Genomic DNA, 12,336 nt, shown 5'->3' with positions numbered 1-12,336 from the left:
CCAAAACATCTAGAGGGTCACTAGCTGCCCACCGCAGGACTAAAGGGATCTATTACAAAACCCATTCCACGGCCAACTGTCACATTGGGCTTCTCCATACCTAAGAACAGTTGCCCGCCACAGCAGTAACCTAATGCCGCCTTGACAACCCGACTGACTCTTCTCCGCCCCTCCCCCGCCCCTTTATCAAGGGGATAAGAAGTAGTATCGGTTTAATTGCTGCTTTTTAAAGACCCCCCTTCAGGAAGACCACCAGCAACACAATAAAGGCCCCTATACGAAATGGGTGAAGACCCCCTCCGGGCCAGGAGGTGCCCCTCCGCAAGCCACTCACCAGTCCATGCCCCGCCCTCGCCGACAGCCCAGGGAGGGTGAAGAAAGGGGGCGTGGCGGCGGCGGCGGCACCCTCGCGCTCTCTCGTTGACAATCTCGTCAACGTCTGTCACAGAATCCGGCCGCCCCTCGGACCACCATGGAGCATGCGCACCTGCACGAAGAGAGCCCCCCTGCCCCGCCCCGCTCGGCTCTGTTTCCCCAGTCGAGCTGTGCAGGCCCTGCCGAGCGGAGAAGAGTCTGCCACTCGACCGACCCCCGTCGGCGACCGCGCGCGCTCGGGGGGCCTCCGTGCCCGCAGCAGCAACGGCAGCAGCCCAGCCGCTCGCTCTTTTGCTCAACTCCAGCGCGGAGCGCGCGCACGCTCGCGTTCACCGAGAAGAACAGCCCGGGCCACCCAACCGTAGCACGCATCGCCGTATATTCAGCCACCCCTCTCGCGAGCCCCGCAGCCAATCGCAGCGCAGCGCGCCCGCCGCCTCCTGCCACGCCCCTTCCTCGCGCGCTCCCCACGCACTCGCGTGTCATTGCCCAATCACAGTGCTGCGCGCGCCCAGCGCTCGTTCTCCCCAGCTCTCGTGTTTGCGGCCTCACCTAGCCTAGGGAAAAAAGCGACGACGGTCCCCTCCCGTCCCGAACTCCCGTCTATCCGGGAGGGAGGGGCACCCGTTGTTCTCGGCCCTGGAAGTGTCCGTTTGTCCTTCCTTCCGTTCCTTAGAGGGCGGGCTTAATCGTCGCCAGAGTCTCCGCCCCCGTCAGTCTGTGTGATTGTACTTTTCTTCAGCGGACGGCAGACGGAAATGACGTCACCCATGGAAGAGCGGACCCTAAGCTCGCAGTACCACTTGAGGCTCAACACTCGCAACAACTCCCATGTTCGGCCTTGGCCAATGAGGTCGCGAGTACGGCATCCCGTGAAACCTCATAGGTCGCATACAGGGAGCGGGGTGGGGGATAGTCAACTAGGAGCTGTAAGGTTCAACAGATACTTCCAAACTGGAAAGACGTCGGTGGAAGGAGGACGGTACAGTTTTGTTGCGGCCTGCAATTTGGCTTGCTTTATAGCAGGCTGTTTAAGCATTTAAAAAGTGCAAAATGAATATTGCATGTAAAAAGGAGGTCCAACATTGGGCAAGCAGGCTAATAGCAATGTGTGTTGGTTAAGGCTCTAATCATATGCTTGGGAGTAAACCTCATTGAGTTCCTACTTCTAGTGAGACATGTAGCAAATCGGCCTGTAGTATTTATAATCCTTTCATTGAAGCAGAGAGAAGTTCTATGAAGTTGATTTGCATGGAACAGTTCCTTGAAGACAAGTCTGTACCTATTAGTTTTCAAAACGACATTGGTGGTGCTGTATGTGCAGAGGTGCCTTGAGAAGGACAGCCTGCTGCATACTCCAAAGCTGGGACTGTGGAATTTCTACTGATTCCCTATTGTGCCCAGTGTCACTGCTGTGGTACTCAGGACTTCACCTGAATGTTGTCAGAACCTGCATATGGAGTAATTTAGAAGAAAGTAAGTGCAAAATGCATAGACGGCTTGGGACCTGGATATCTAAAGGAATGCTTGCATCCATATATGCCCTCCCGCCCCTTGAGATCAGCAACAGATGCCCTTCTCCGGGAACCCTCTGTGAATGATATTAGGAGGGTGAGTACCCGGAGGAGGGCTTTCTCTGCGATGGAGCACCACCTATGGAATGCGCTCCCCAGAGAGGTCCGCCTGGAGCCATTGTTATTTGTTTTTCGGCACCAGGCCAAGACCTTTTTATTTAAAACTTATTTTAATTGTTAAATTATTTGTATTTATAGGATTTTAAATTTTTAGCTGAGATGCACTGGGGATTTTAAATAATTTTTTTATTGTTATATTATTATTTATTTATGCATTTTGTTTCTGTTGTGAGCCATCCCAAGACTTCGTTGCGATGGGGGCGGCATAAAAATGTTTTAAATAAATAAAAAAATAAAATTTTACTCAGCCTTCTGCAATCACAGGCATCCTCACATTATGGAGTAGGGCTATTACAAGGATGGAACTCTGTTGGGATATATCATGTTAAATATTAAGCACTGTATGTCCTCATTTCCACAAATTTTTCACAGACTGTATGTCTCCAGTTGTCTGTCCTCCCAAGAAAATGGTTCTTTGAAGTCTTCAGTCTGAATAACAAAGATTGTAATCCAATGCACACTTGACTAGGGCATGACTTTCACTGGATGCAGTGAGACATGCAGCTCCATCCATTCAGAAGTCCAAATATGCTCCATGAACACCATGGAAATTAATTTGAAATAAATATACATAGTATTGTGCTGCTATTTCTGAGGAAAAACATGATTAAAATTGTACTGCATGCAATTTGTGAACTACCCAGAAAGCTTCAGCTATATTATTATAATACCTTAGTAAATAATTAGTAAATTAGTAAACATTATAATAGTAATATCATTTACAATTATTTAATTCCAATGCATTGATTTTCCCCCCAGCATTGCAATGGGAAAAGCCTTCCTTTCTTTTTATTGACTCTGCTGTTTAACTGTACTGCTGACCTCTTGAGCTTTGTGGTACCCTTCCTAAACTTCCAACTGAAAGGATTTTAATCTTGTCTGGATTAATTTTAGCCTCGCTTATCCTCATCTAATCCAGTCTCTGCATATTTGTGACACTCCCTCTGAACAGACTCTCCCAACAGTTTGATGGAGATGTTAAAAAGGAATGAACAGGTTAAGGAAGAGTATTTATATTCAGGGAAATAATAAGCCTATCTTGTCTTTGCTCCAGCCTGCTAAAAAAGGTTAACTTATAAAGTTGTTCTTATAATTAAGGCTGTCAGGATTTTTGAAAACACAATTTAGGGAAATTGATACTCTGGAAACTGAAAAAAATATGCAGATGTACACATTTTTTAAAAACATTGCACGATTTCACTTTTTCATGAGAAGCAGTGAGGGGCAATGCAAGGCACTACCGCTGGATCATGTTCAGTGTCAATTACAGTGCAAGCCCATGTGTGTCTACTCAGAAGTAAGTCCCACTGAATTCAGTAAGACTATCAAATAACAAGAGTACAGGAATGTAGTCTTAAGAGAGGTTTCCAACTTCACAACTAACTTTGGCTTCTACAGTTCCTCTGAACATTGTCCACTCTTCTGCCACAAATGCACAAATGCATGAACAGCAAAACGAGGGAAGTTATCAAGAAGCATTTTCTCACACAGCCATCTTCTTGCACTACATCTTCTGCACCTGAATGGAAACCACGTCTGGCCCAAAATGTCTTGCTGGAGATCAAGCCTGAAAACCGTTGCTCATGCCGTGCAATCAAAGCGCGGCCGCCTGCGTCTCGACGGTGCTGTATACGCGCGACGATCTCCGCCGGCACCGGATCCCCGGTGACTCCGAAGCGTCTTTCGCACTCAGTGCCTCTTTCTCGTCTGCAGGTGGCGAGAGAGGCTGGCCTGAGCAACGCGGGCGGAAGAAACTTTGCGAGCGCGCCGGCACTCCGCCTCTTCCTGGGCAAGCGCTCGGGCTGCCGCGCTCAGGATTGCGAGCTCCGGGAACGAGGCGTGCTTGGCGATGGCCGCGGAGGGCCGCTGGTGCTACCGCGGCGACCCCCAGGAGGGACACAGCGCTCCGCTCGGTAAGATGCTGGGCTGCGGGGCGAGCGAAGCGTGAAGCCGCGCCCTCGAGCCCCTTTTGGACTCCACGTGGGTTTGTCCTTTGGCAACCCTTGGCGTCGCTGCAAGAGATCAGCCTTGCCCAATCAGGTGCCCAACAGATAAGCTGAACTACAACTCCCATGGCGGACTGGGGTGCTGGGAGTTGTAGTCCAGCACATCAGCGGGGCAACAGGCTGGCCAAGGCTGAGTCTAGCACACGGTCAGGTCTAACAAGCGGAAACCCTGCGGGAAGAAAGGAAGGCGTGCCGAACCTGGGGTTGGTAGGTCGAGGAGGCAATCGGGGGCAAAAGGTGATGGCTCCCAGCCAGTGAAATGGGGAACTCGGCGAAAGATTTGCGACAACCGGCTAAAGTTAGGCTGAGTAGGGAGGGAAGTCTGCGAAAATATTCTTCCTGGGATTTGTTTGAAGCTGCTGGGAAGTTTTCACCCCCCTCACAGATCCGGCACCGACGTCAGCCTGTGCACACCCACTAACTTTAGCTAGTTTAAGCGTGGCAAAATTGATCTCAAACCCTTTGGCCCTTTATAATGTTCGTATTGGATACCTTTCTCTTGCAGTCCAGTTTACCAATGGAAAATTAAAGAGTACTAAAAGCATGAGTTTCACCCTGTATAAACACAAAGACACCAGTAATCCAAGGAAGAAGCATAGGGTCATCTTGGTAAGTGCTTTCCCACAGAAAACCTTTGTTTTGTGTCATGTGAAGTGTTCTTATTTCACTGTTATTTTTATGACATTCATCCTATGATTCCCTGCTGAAGTGTTGGTTTTATCTTCAGTATCTGTTGTATCGTTGTGGAGCAAATCTGTACATGTGTCCTTGAAAGGAAGCCCTGTTGAGCTCAATGGGAATGTGCATAGAATTGCAGCCATAGTTTTTAATTGCTTTGTGGCAGATAGAAAACTTAAAACATATGGCCTGTTTCAGTGATGGAGAGATCCTTCCAGCCTTCCTTCTGCCACTGAATGATTAAAGGCACAGCATGGGATCTCAGAACTTTAAAATCTTTCTTGTCTTGCAGCTGTGCTTACAGAGGCTGCACCAATGTCTGTAGATATGTTATAAGAAATTGACTTGGGTATACATTTTGGGTATACATATTGCCAGTGTTCTGTTCCTTATTTGTTTGGACATGAATTACAGTCATGGCTTCCAATATTGGTACAAGTAGAAGAGCAGGTTTTGTTATTTGTTTGCGCTCTTGATCAATGTATAAAGCAGACACATTCAGTAGCAACATTTTTCCCCTTATGCAGAAGAAAGGGTCAGGTGTGGCTTTCCATAATCCACACTTTTGAGAACAATGGCTCTGGGAACCTCTTGCAGAAAGATGGCAGATGGGATGCAGTATTTTATCATTTCATTTACAGACTACCTTCTGCTCAGCAAGCCTGCAAGGCAGTTTGCAATAATAAAACATGATAGTACCTATTTAAAAAGCAAACCAGCCATAATCAAAACTCTGTGGAGTCTTGAGTATATAAAACCACAAGATGTCACCATAATCTTATGGTGAAAGTGACAGCTAATCAAAGCCATTCAATGTGGGTTACATCCACCAGCGTACAAGTGACATTGCACTGATGTCAGAGCATAGATAATTTTTACAAATACTGCCAAAAAACAAACAAACTGGTGGTATCTTTAAAAAAAACCCAAAAAACAGGATAAAGTGCCATAACACCTTTTTTTCAACATTAAGACTGCAATCCTATTCACATTTACCTAGGAGTAAGTCCCATTAAAATCATTGGGAATTCTGAGTAGACATGCATTGGATCACACTGTAAAGATATGTAATCATTATTCATTTGTTCTAGGAGCTCCATATGTCTTCCTTCGAGGGAGTACTACTGTTGTGTGAATATTCCATCCTTCTAGTTCACTGGCAGAAACATTTCCTCAGTGGCAAAATGCAGTTATTATTCCTGTTAGAGCCTCCATTCTTCTTGTTTAATGTCTTAAATAGTTTATACCCTACCCTTCCTGAGTCATCTATGGTTTATTGTTGGGTCAGTTCTGGGTTATTTAATCCTAAATGATCTAAAGTTCCTTGATTTGGACATCGCAGGTTGCTCCTGGCTTGTTGATTGAAAAGAGAAGCAATGGGTATATGGGAAGAAACACACTCACTCCTGTTTGGACATGGCAATTCCTCAGTTGAATAACCCAGAAATTGCTGTTACTTGAGAACCCTGCCTTTCTAGCTGGTTTCTAGCTTGACAAGCCTGTTGCTGGGACAGGAAAGAAAAGTGCAATCACATGAAAAAAGTGAAATTACTGAGCAACCACACTTGTCTCCTCCTTATAGGGCACATGAAGTTAGCAAATTCCCATTTTGAGGTGGAAAAAATGAGCTTTTGGGAGTAGTGAAACTAGTGTAGACATTCACCATCACCTAAGGTGTAATCTAGTGCCCCCTACCTTAGAGGCACACAAATCTCAAAACTTAGAGGCAAATGTGCACCCATTGTATGATCTCTGCTGCAGCCCATATAAGGCATCAGAGAGGGAAGGAGGCTGGGGCACTGACTGGAGTCAGCATATGCCATCAACCCAACACCTCCCCTTTCCTCCTGTCCCTGGCATGCCCCTTTTTATCCTCTCTGGAGCAGCTGGCACAGGGCTTTCCATGCTGGCTGGGAGTAGAGGGGGTACAAGGGCTCAGTCTTCAGAATTCCACCCCCAGGAACACAAGAGTTTGGCCTTGCTCCCACCGTGGCAATGTCAGGAGGCCATAGAATCACCTGTCCTCTAACACAGAATTGTTTCCCTAGAAAACCAGTGTCCATAGTTCACGTTTTCCTTTCTTTTTCTTCTTCAGAATGCAGAAACAGATAGGCTCTCCTACGTTGGAAGTAACTTTGGTGTTGGTGCCCTGAAATGTAATACTCTCTGCAGGTATGACTTATCTGTATGCATCTAAAATGCATGAAAAGATGCAGCAATAGGTTTACTTTCTTTAAACTGCCAGCATGATACTAGCGTTAACAAAACAAACACCTGAAATGTTAAACAAGCTAGCAGTTAAAGTTGCATTTAAAAAAGAAAAGTTGCCCACCAAAGCAAAACAATGCACCTCTTATTTCTGAACTAGCAAACAAGATCAGCCTTTTCAAAAGTTTCTGATTTTTTAAAAAGACACTGTGTACTTTATCTTCCATTAGATACTTCATTGGTGTGTTAGATGAGAACTCCAGACAAATGGATGTCTATAATGCAGAGTTATTCAACATGCAACCATTGGTTTCAAGTGAGTTAACAATGTAAATTATCTTTATTGTGGGAAGATTTTTGTTATGCAGCTTAAGTTTCCTCCAGCCTATTTTACACACAGAACAAGATAATAAAGCAATTAATTTCTTCAGTACTCTGTTCTTTCTATCTATCTGTTATATCCCACTTTTTTCTTTAAAAAAAAAGAATTCAAAATGGTTACATCATTCTCCTTCTACTCAGTCTTATCCCCACAACAACAACAACCCTGTGAGGTAGGTTGGGCTAAGAGTCTGTGACAGGCCCAGAATTACCCACAGTTGGCTCTGTAGTTGAGCAAGAACTAGAGCCCAGGTTGCCTGAGTTCCAGTCCTGTGCTCTTAACCACTACACTGGCTTTCCATAATCTAGACTGCATTATGGCCACAGTTCTCCAAGTGTGAGGCAGTCCTTTCTAAGAAAGAAGCAGGATATTTTTTTCAGTCTTTGAGTTAGAGGAGCCTGAATTGCATGCTTGAATCTTATTCCTTGTGTTTGTGCAAATACATATATTAAAAATCCCCAGCTGATAGAATCTAGCTGAAGGCTAGTCTAGAATTTTCTTCTTTTATATGCTGGATGTCCACATGCAAGGTATATCAGGCATATGATTCTTTCCAGTGCTTCCTAAATCATTGTACAGATACAGTCCAGCATTCTGACAATCTAACACTAAGAAGGGTAGTACAATTTAGTGCTGTTCAGAATCTTTCCATATTCCATTTTTGGCCATTTGTGACAGGGCAATATGAAAACTCTGACAAAAGAGGTTGGGGTGGGGGAGACTTTTGTGTATTTTTCCCCTCTGGGAAGAGGACAGAATTTCTGTTAACCTTTTTATGTGTAGATTGTGGATCTTTATTTTTTAATTTAATTTAAAAGCATTCCCTGTACTTATAGCAGCCCAGGACTCTTTATAGAGGGGCTTCTGCTGCCTGGTAGGCCTTCCCAAACTACTGAGACACTACACGATTCACCCCCTTCCATAGGCATTCAGGAGGTGCTTCCAGGCTTCAGAAGCCCCTCTGCAAGGCAAGAACAAAAGGGACTTTTAGAGCTTTAGAAAAACTCTGTACAACTAGAGTTCTAAATACTCTTCTAAAGCTCCAAAAAACCCTGTTGGTTGTTGCAGCAGCTGAGGGTTTTTTGCAGAGAGGCTTCTGCAGCCTGGGAGCTCGTCCTGAAAGCCCTTGAGAGAAGGTGACAAGATATCCCACAGTCTCAGGAGTGTTAAGAAGTGCTGCTGAGTGGAGAAGCCTCTGTATAAACAGATGTGTGCCCCTACTGTTGCATGGAGCATTTTTAAAATTTAAGAAAAGAGCAAAGATCCCTCTGTGGAAACCTTGTCCCTCTTCCCAAGGGGAATATTTGAAATTCTCCTCCCTGTGATTGAAACAGAAAAAATGTCTTTTTTTGCAGAAGAGTAGGGAAAATCCTAAAATAGCGAGACAAGTTTTGATACAGCTCCAATGCAGCTGCTGGGAAAACAGGACATCTACCTTAACCTCTCCCAGACTATAATATGTTATTTTAGTTTATTTCTTTCAATTTGAATTAAACCTACAGATCTACCATTGATTCCATCCTGTCACCATCTTGTGTAATAAGAAGTTTATTAATTAATTAATTATACGCTTTTCTATCCCGTCCCCTGCAGAACGTCTTGGGCTGGCTTACAATAAAGTTGCTTATTCACTATACTTGGTTCCTGCCTGGGAGTCTTGAGTTGCTATTTTTTGTTTCTGGACGTAGGGAAGCTCACCGAGAACCACACAACCAATTCATCAAAGGCATATGATGAAGTTTTCCTGAGACTGTGCCATTTCTGAGTGCAGGTGGAAAATTCCATACTCCTTGCCAGCTTCTCCCTGCCTATGGAAGGCAAGCATGTCAGGGAGGAACTCTTTTATGTACAGGATTTTTTTTTAACCTGGAAGTATATAAAAAATGTAAGCCACCTTTACCAATAGTACTGTCTCAGAAGAGATGCACCATATCCCTTTTCTAAACATCAAGCTTCGCTCATAGATAGCATCTGAAAAACCCTGCTTGATTAAAAAGAACCTCCCAAGTATATGAACAACCATCTTTTTAGGTTTCTTCAGTGTGTGAATACTTTTTCCATATTCAAAACGCTCTTTGGTTAGGTCTGAAGAGCTCTTGATTCCAATTTTACTGATTTGTTTTCTTTTTTTAATAGATAATGTAGCTGATGATGACCTGTCTGAATATTTGACTAAATCCTACAGAGAAAAGGTATGGCTTAAAAGACAATGATAGTGAAATTATGTTAGATTTTCCTGGTGCAATTTCATCTTCTTTAATTATTCGTTTCAAATATTGTAAATGTGAAATATTGCGAAGGATTCACTGGTACTTGTGCATGAGTGCTGTTAACGTTACATGAATGTAAACCAGTGCTGGTGATGTTAATGTTGTGCAAACATTGATTTTGGCTTAGGTGGTCGGCACAATGCTTTACTCAGGGAGAAATCCTCTGGACTCTCTCTAGTGAGCAATCCTGTAGACCCTCTAGCCAAAATTCTGTGTACTCATTGCTGAGAAGCCCCCAAACTGGGGCAGGGCAGGAGGAAGAGTGGAACCAGTCTTTGCTCCCAATCTCCCAATTGTGTTTTGCTAGACAGGCTTTTGAGCCCATCTAGTGAGGGAGCTTTGAAAGAAGAGGGAAGGAGACTGGAGGAAATTGAGGATAAATCATATGCTGATCTCTCCCACCTCCTCCCCTCCCACCCTCATTTCCCCTTATCCAAGGTCAGTTTTCTGACCTCAGAGAGGCATCCGATATGTTTCTCTCCATACCAACTGTTCAGATCTCTGACCCTTCCCTTCTGAAGTCAGAGCACTGTCTCCAGCCCTGGAAGGGCTTTTCTGAGTCATCCTGTGGAGCACTTTTGTGTTGTTTGCCCAGGGACCTTAAGACCTTTAGCACTACTCTCCATAAACTTCTTCACCATTAAAACTGTGGATGTTTCCCCCAGTTATAGCTCTTAACTAACAAACTGAGGAGCATGCAGTCCACCGTTACATCATTTCAGTGTTCTAACAGTGATAAAGGTTTTAGTCTAGAAAAACCCTAAGGTAGAAAATGGAACTGGTAGCATTTTCCAAAGATGGAAAATGGAACTTCTGTACCCCTAATCATCTCCCAGGCCAAAGCTGAGATACCCCAAATTTATGCTGACATTACCTGAGATAGTTCTTGCCTCCACATAAGGGGCCTCCTTGCTGGGATATGGGGGAGAGGCCCATATCAGTGGGAAAACACGTGCCTTGCATGCAGAAAGCCCATCCTTCAGGCTTCAGAATGTCTACTTTCAGGTAACACTGCAGAGAAGGCAAGGCAGAGACCAGTTAATGGTCCAGTTGGAGTAGCAGTTCATTCTGCTAACTCAGAAATACCCATGACTAGTTGATGCTTCCCCACTTATTCAAGGCTTTAGCCTCTGGGTGACTTCCTGGAGACTTGATGATCCTGGGAGTCCCACCTGACATGAGAACAGACTCTGCTCTCCCATGTCTGTCATCTTCATCTGTTGGCATGGAGTGTATTTCAAACTCTGTAGGCGAAATAGCCACTTGGTTGGTGAGATACTTGCAAAAAACATCTTTTGGTTATCATTTTGACCAACCATGTATTTAAAGTGTTAATTTGCCAGAAACTTGTAATAGAGTTGTGCAAATTATAACTTTCCAACTGGATGTTTAAAATTAGATTTAGAATTAAAATTAATGTCCTAAGGCATACAAGCCCAGGGCACAAGCCCAGGAATGGCCCAAAGAATTTAATTAATGTGTGTCCATAAGGACATCTGCCCTGTACCAGATAATTTTTTAAAATCTGATGGCTTGTTAAAGTCCTTGAAGATGTTCCCCACACATCAGCATGGCTGGTGGTCAGTGAACTGACCTACTTTTGCTGTTAGGTGAATGATATGACACAATTTAAAATGTAGGATCCTCTCATTTAGGTCTTCCTGGAATATTTGACTGTGATCAGTTTCATAACCTTTGACTGATCAGCTTTCTGCCATCTCAGCACTTCAGCAACAGCATGGCAGTCAGTGCTGCAAACATTGCTTAGTCAATGACTGATGGTTTAACATTCAACTTGTTTTTACTGAATGAGGCTCTGTTGTGTGTTGGTTGCCATGACCATGTTACTAAAAATATCTTGAATAGAAGCTATTTTTCATACTGCTGACTCGAAGCAGGTAAACCAGCTGAATATAACTAGTGTGTTCTGTTCTTATTCCCTAGTGATATTTGGCAACAGACATGGAATAGTTTGCTCCCTGGTGGTCTAATAATTCCACTGACTTCAATGGGCTGAAATACATGGCTTAGTATTAGCGCCTTGTGTTCTCATTAGCTGACTCTAAAGGGAAGGGTCCCCACAAAAGATCCTGGTGGAAAGGTGACCGGGGCCCCATCAGCGAGGGTGTTCAAGGATTGGCTAGACATGCATATGGTAGGCATGTCATAAGCGGAGCCAGGGGTCAGACTGGATGACCTGGGGGACCCCTTCCGATTCACTCTGTCTCCGTGTTTCTAAATAACCGCTTGGTACCTGGGCAGTGATCTCTTGATATTTTTGCAGGTAGATTTGTGCATTGAAACCTTTGGCACCAACAAGCAGAGGAAAGCTCTGAACTCACGGAGGATGAATAAGGTTGGGAAGGAGGTGTTGAATAAGGCCGTGACCAAAGTAGCAGAAGACGTTATAGAGACAAAAGGCGTCACTGGTACGTAATGAAAATGATCCGGATTGTCGTGAGGCTGGTGCTGCTTCCCAGTGAAAACAGTCACTCCAGCAGATACTACAAACGTCTTTGTTCTAAACAGCTCTACGTGTGAAATCGAAACAGGATAGAAAGTTGATCCCTCGTTCTAACTAACTTCAACCCACACTTTGCTTATGAACCCTCCGAGGCCGCATCCCCGTAGGTGGGACGCTGTGCACTCTCTCTTCATCGTTTAGTCAGTCGGGATTCCAGCTGTCCCAGTCTGCGCCTGCGAGAACGAGCGTTCTCAAATCC

At 44.7% G+C, this 12,336-nt stretch overlaps 2 protein-coding genes across 4 annotated transcripts in view; one reads left to right on the top strand and one right to left on the bottom strand.

The window, feature by feature from the left end:
* ZBTB5 (zinc finger and BTB domain containing 5) overlaps nucleotides 1-1,094 on the bottom strand; it is an 11,860-nt gene extending 10,766 nt beyond the window's left edge. The window contains exon 1 of one of the 2 annotated variants that reach the window (XM_044439600.1): nucleotides 928-1,094. Coding sequence is in view for 1 of the 2 variants with exons in the window: in XM_044439599.1 (XP_044295534.1) it covers nucleotides 335-342 (8 nt within the window). In the remaining variant the exon portion in view is untranslated. Of the gene's footprint in view, nucleotides 1-334; nucleotides 731-927 lie in introns of those variants that run through there. The other variant, XM_044439599.1, reaches the window with a different exon arrangement.
* A 160-nt stretch (nucleotides 1,095-1,254) lies between these two features.
* The window catches only part of POLR1E (RNA polymerase I subunit E), a 41,246-nt gene continuing 30,164 nt past the window's right edge, over nucleotides 1,255-12,336 (top strand). For both annotated transcript variants that reach the window (XM_044439586.1, XM_044439585.1), the window contains exons 1-7: nucleotides 1,255-1,851; nucleotides 3,783-3,982; nucleotides 4,581-4,684; nucleotides 6,849-6,925; nucleotides 7,192-7,277; nucleotides 9,480-9,535; nucleotides 11,898-12,042. In XM_044439586.1, the coding sequence (XP_044295521.1) occupies nucleotides 3,919-3,982; nucleotides 4,581-4,684; nucleotides 6,849-6,925; nucleotides 7,192-7,277; nucleotides 9,480-9,535; nucleotides 11,898-12,042 (532 nt within the window). In that variant the 5' untranslated portion in view covers nucleotides 1,255-1,851; nucleotides 3,783-3,918. The remainder of the gene's footprint in view (nucleotides 1,852-3,782; nucleotides 3,983-4,580; nucleotides 4,685-6,848; nucleotides 6,926-7,191; nucleotides 7,278-9,479; nucleotides 9,536-11,897; nucleotides 12,043-12,336) is intronic.

This window comes from Varanus komodoensis, unplaced genomic scaffold (assembly GCF_004798865.1).
Source record: "Varanus komodoensis strain SLA01 unplaced genomic scaffold, ASM479886v1 scaffold35, whole genome shotgun sequence".
Taxonomy (NCBI): Eukaryota; Metazoa; Chordata; class Lepidosauria; order Squamata; family Varanidae; genus Varanus; species Varanus komodoensis.
Note: the sequence above shows the minus strand (reverse complement) of the source record. Positions and strands in the feature narration are given on the sequence as shown.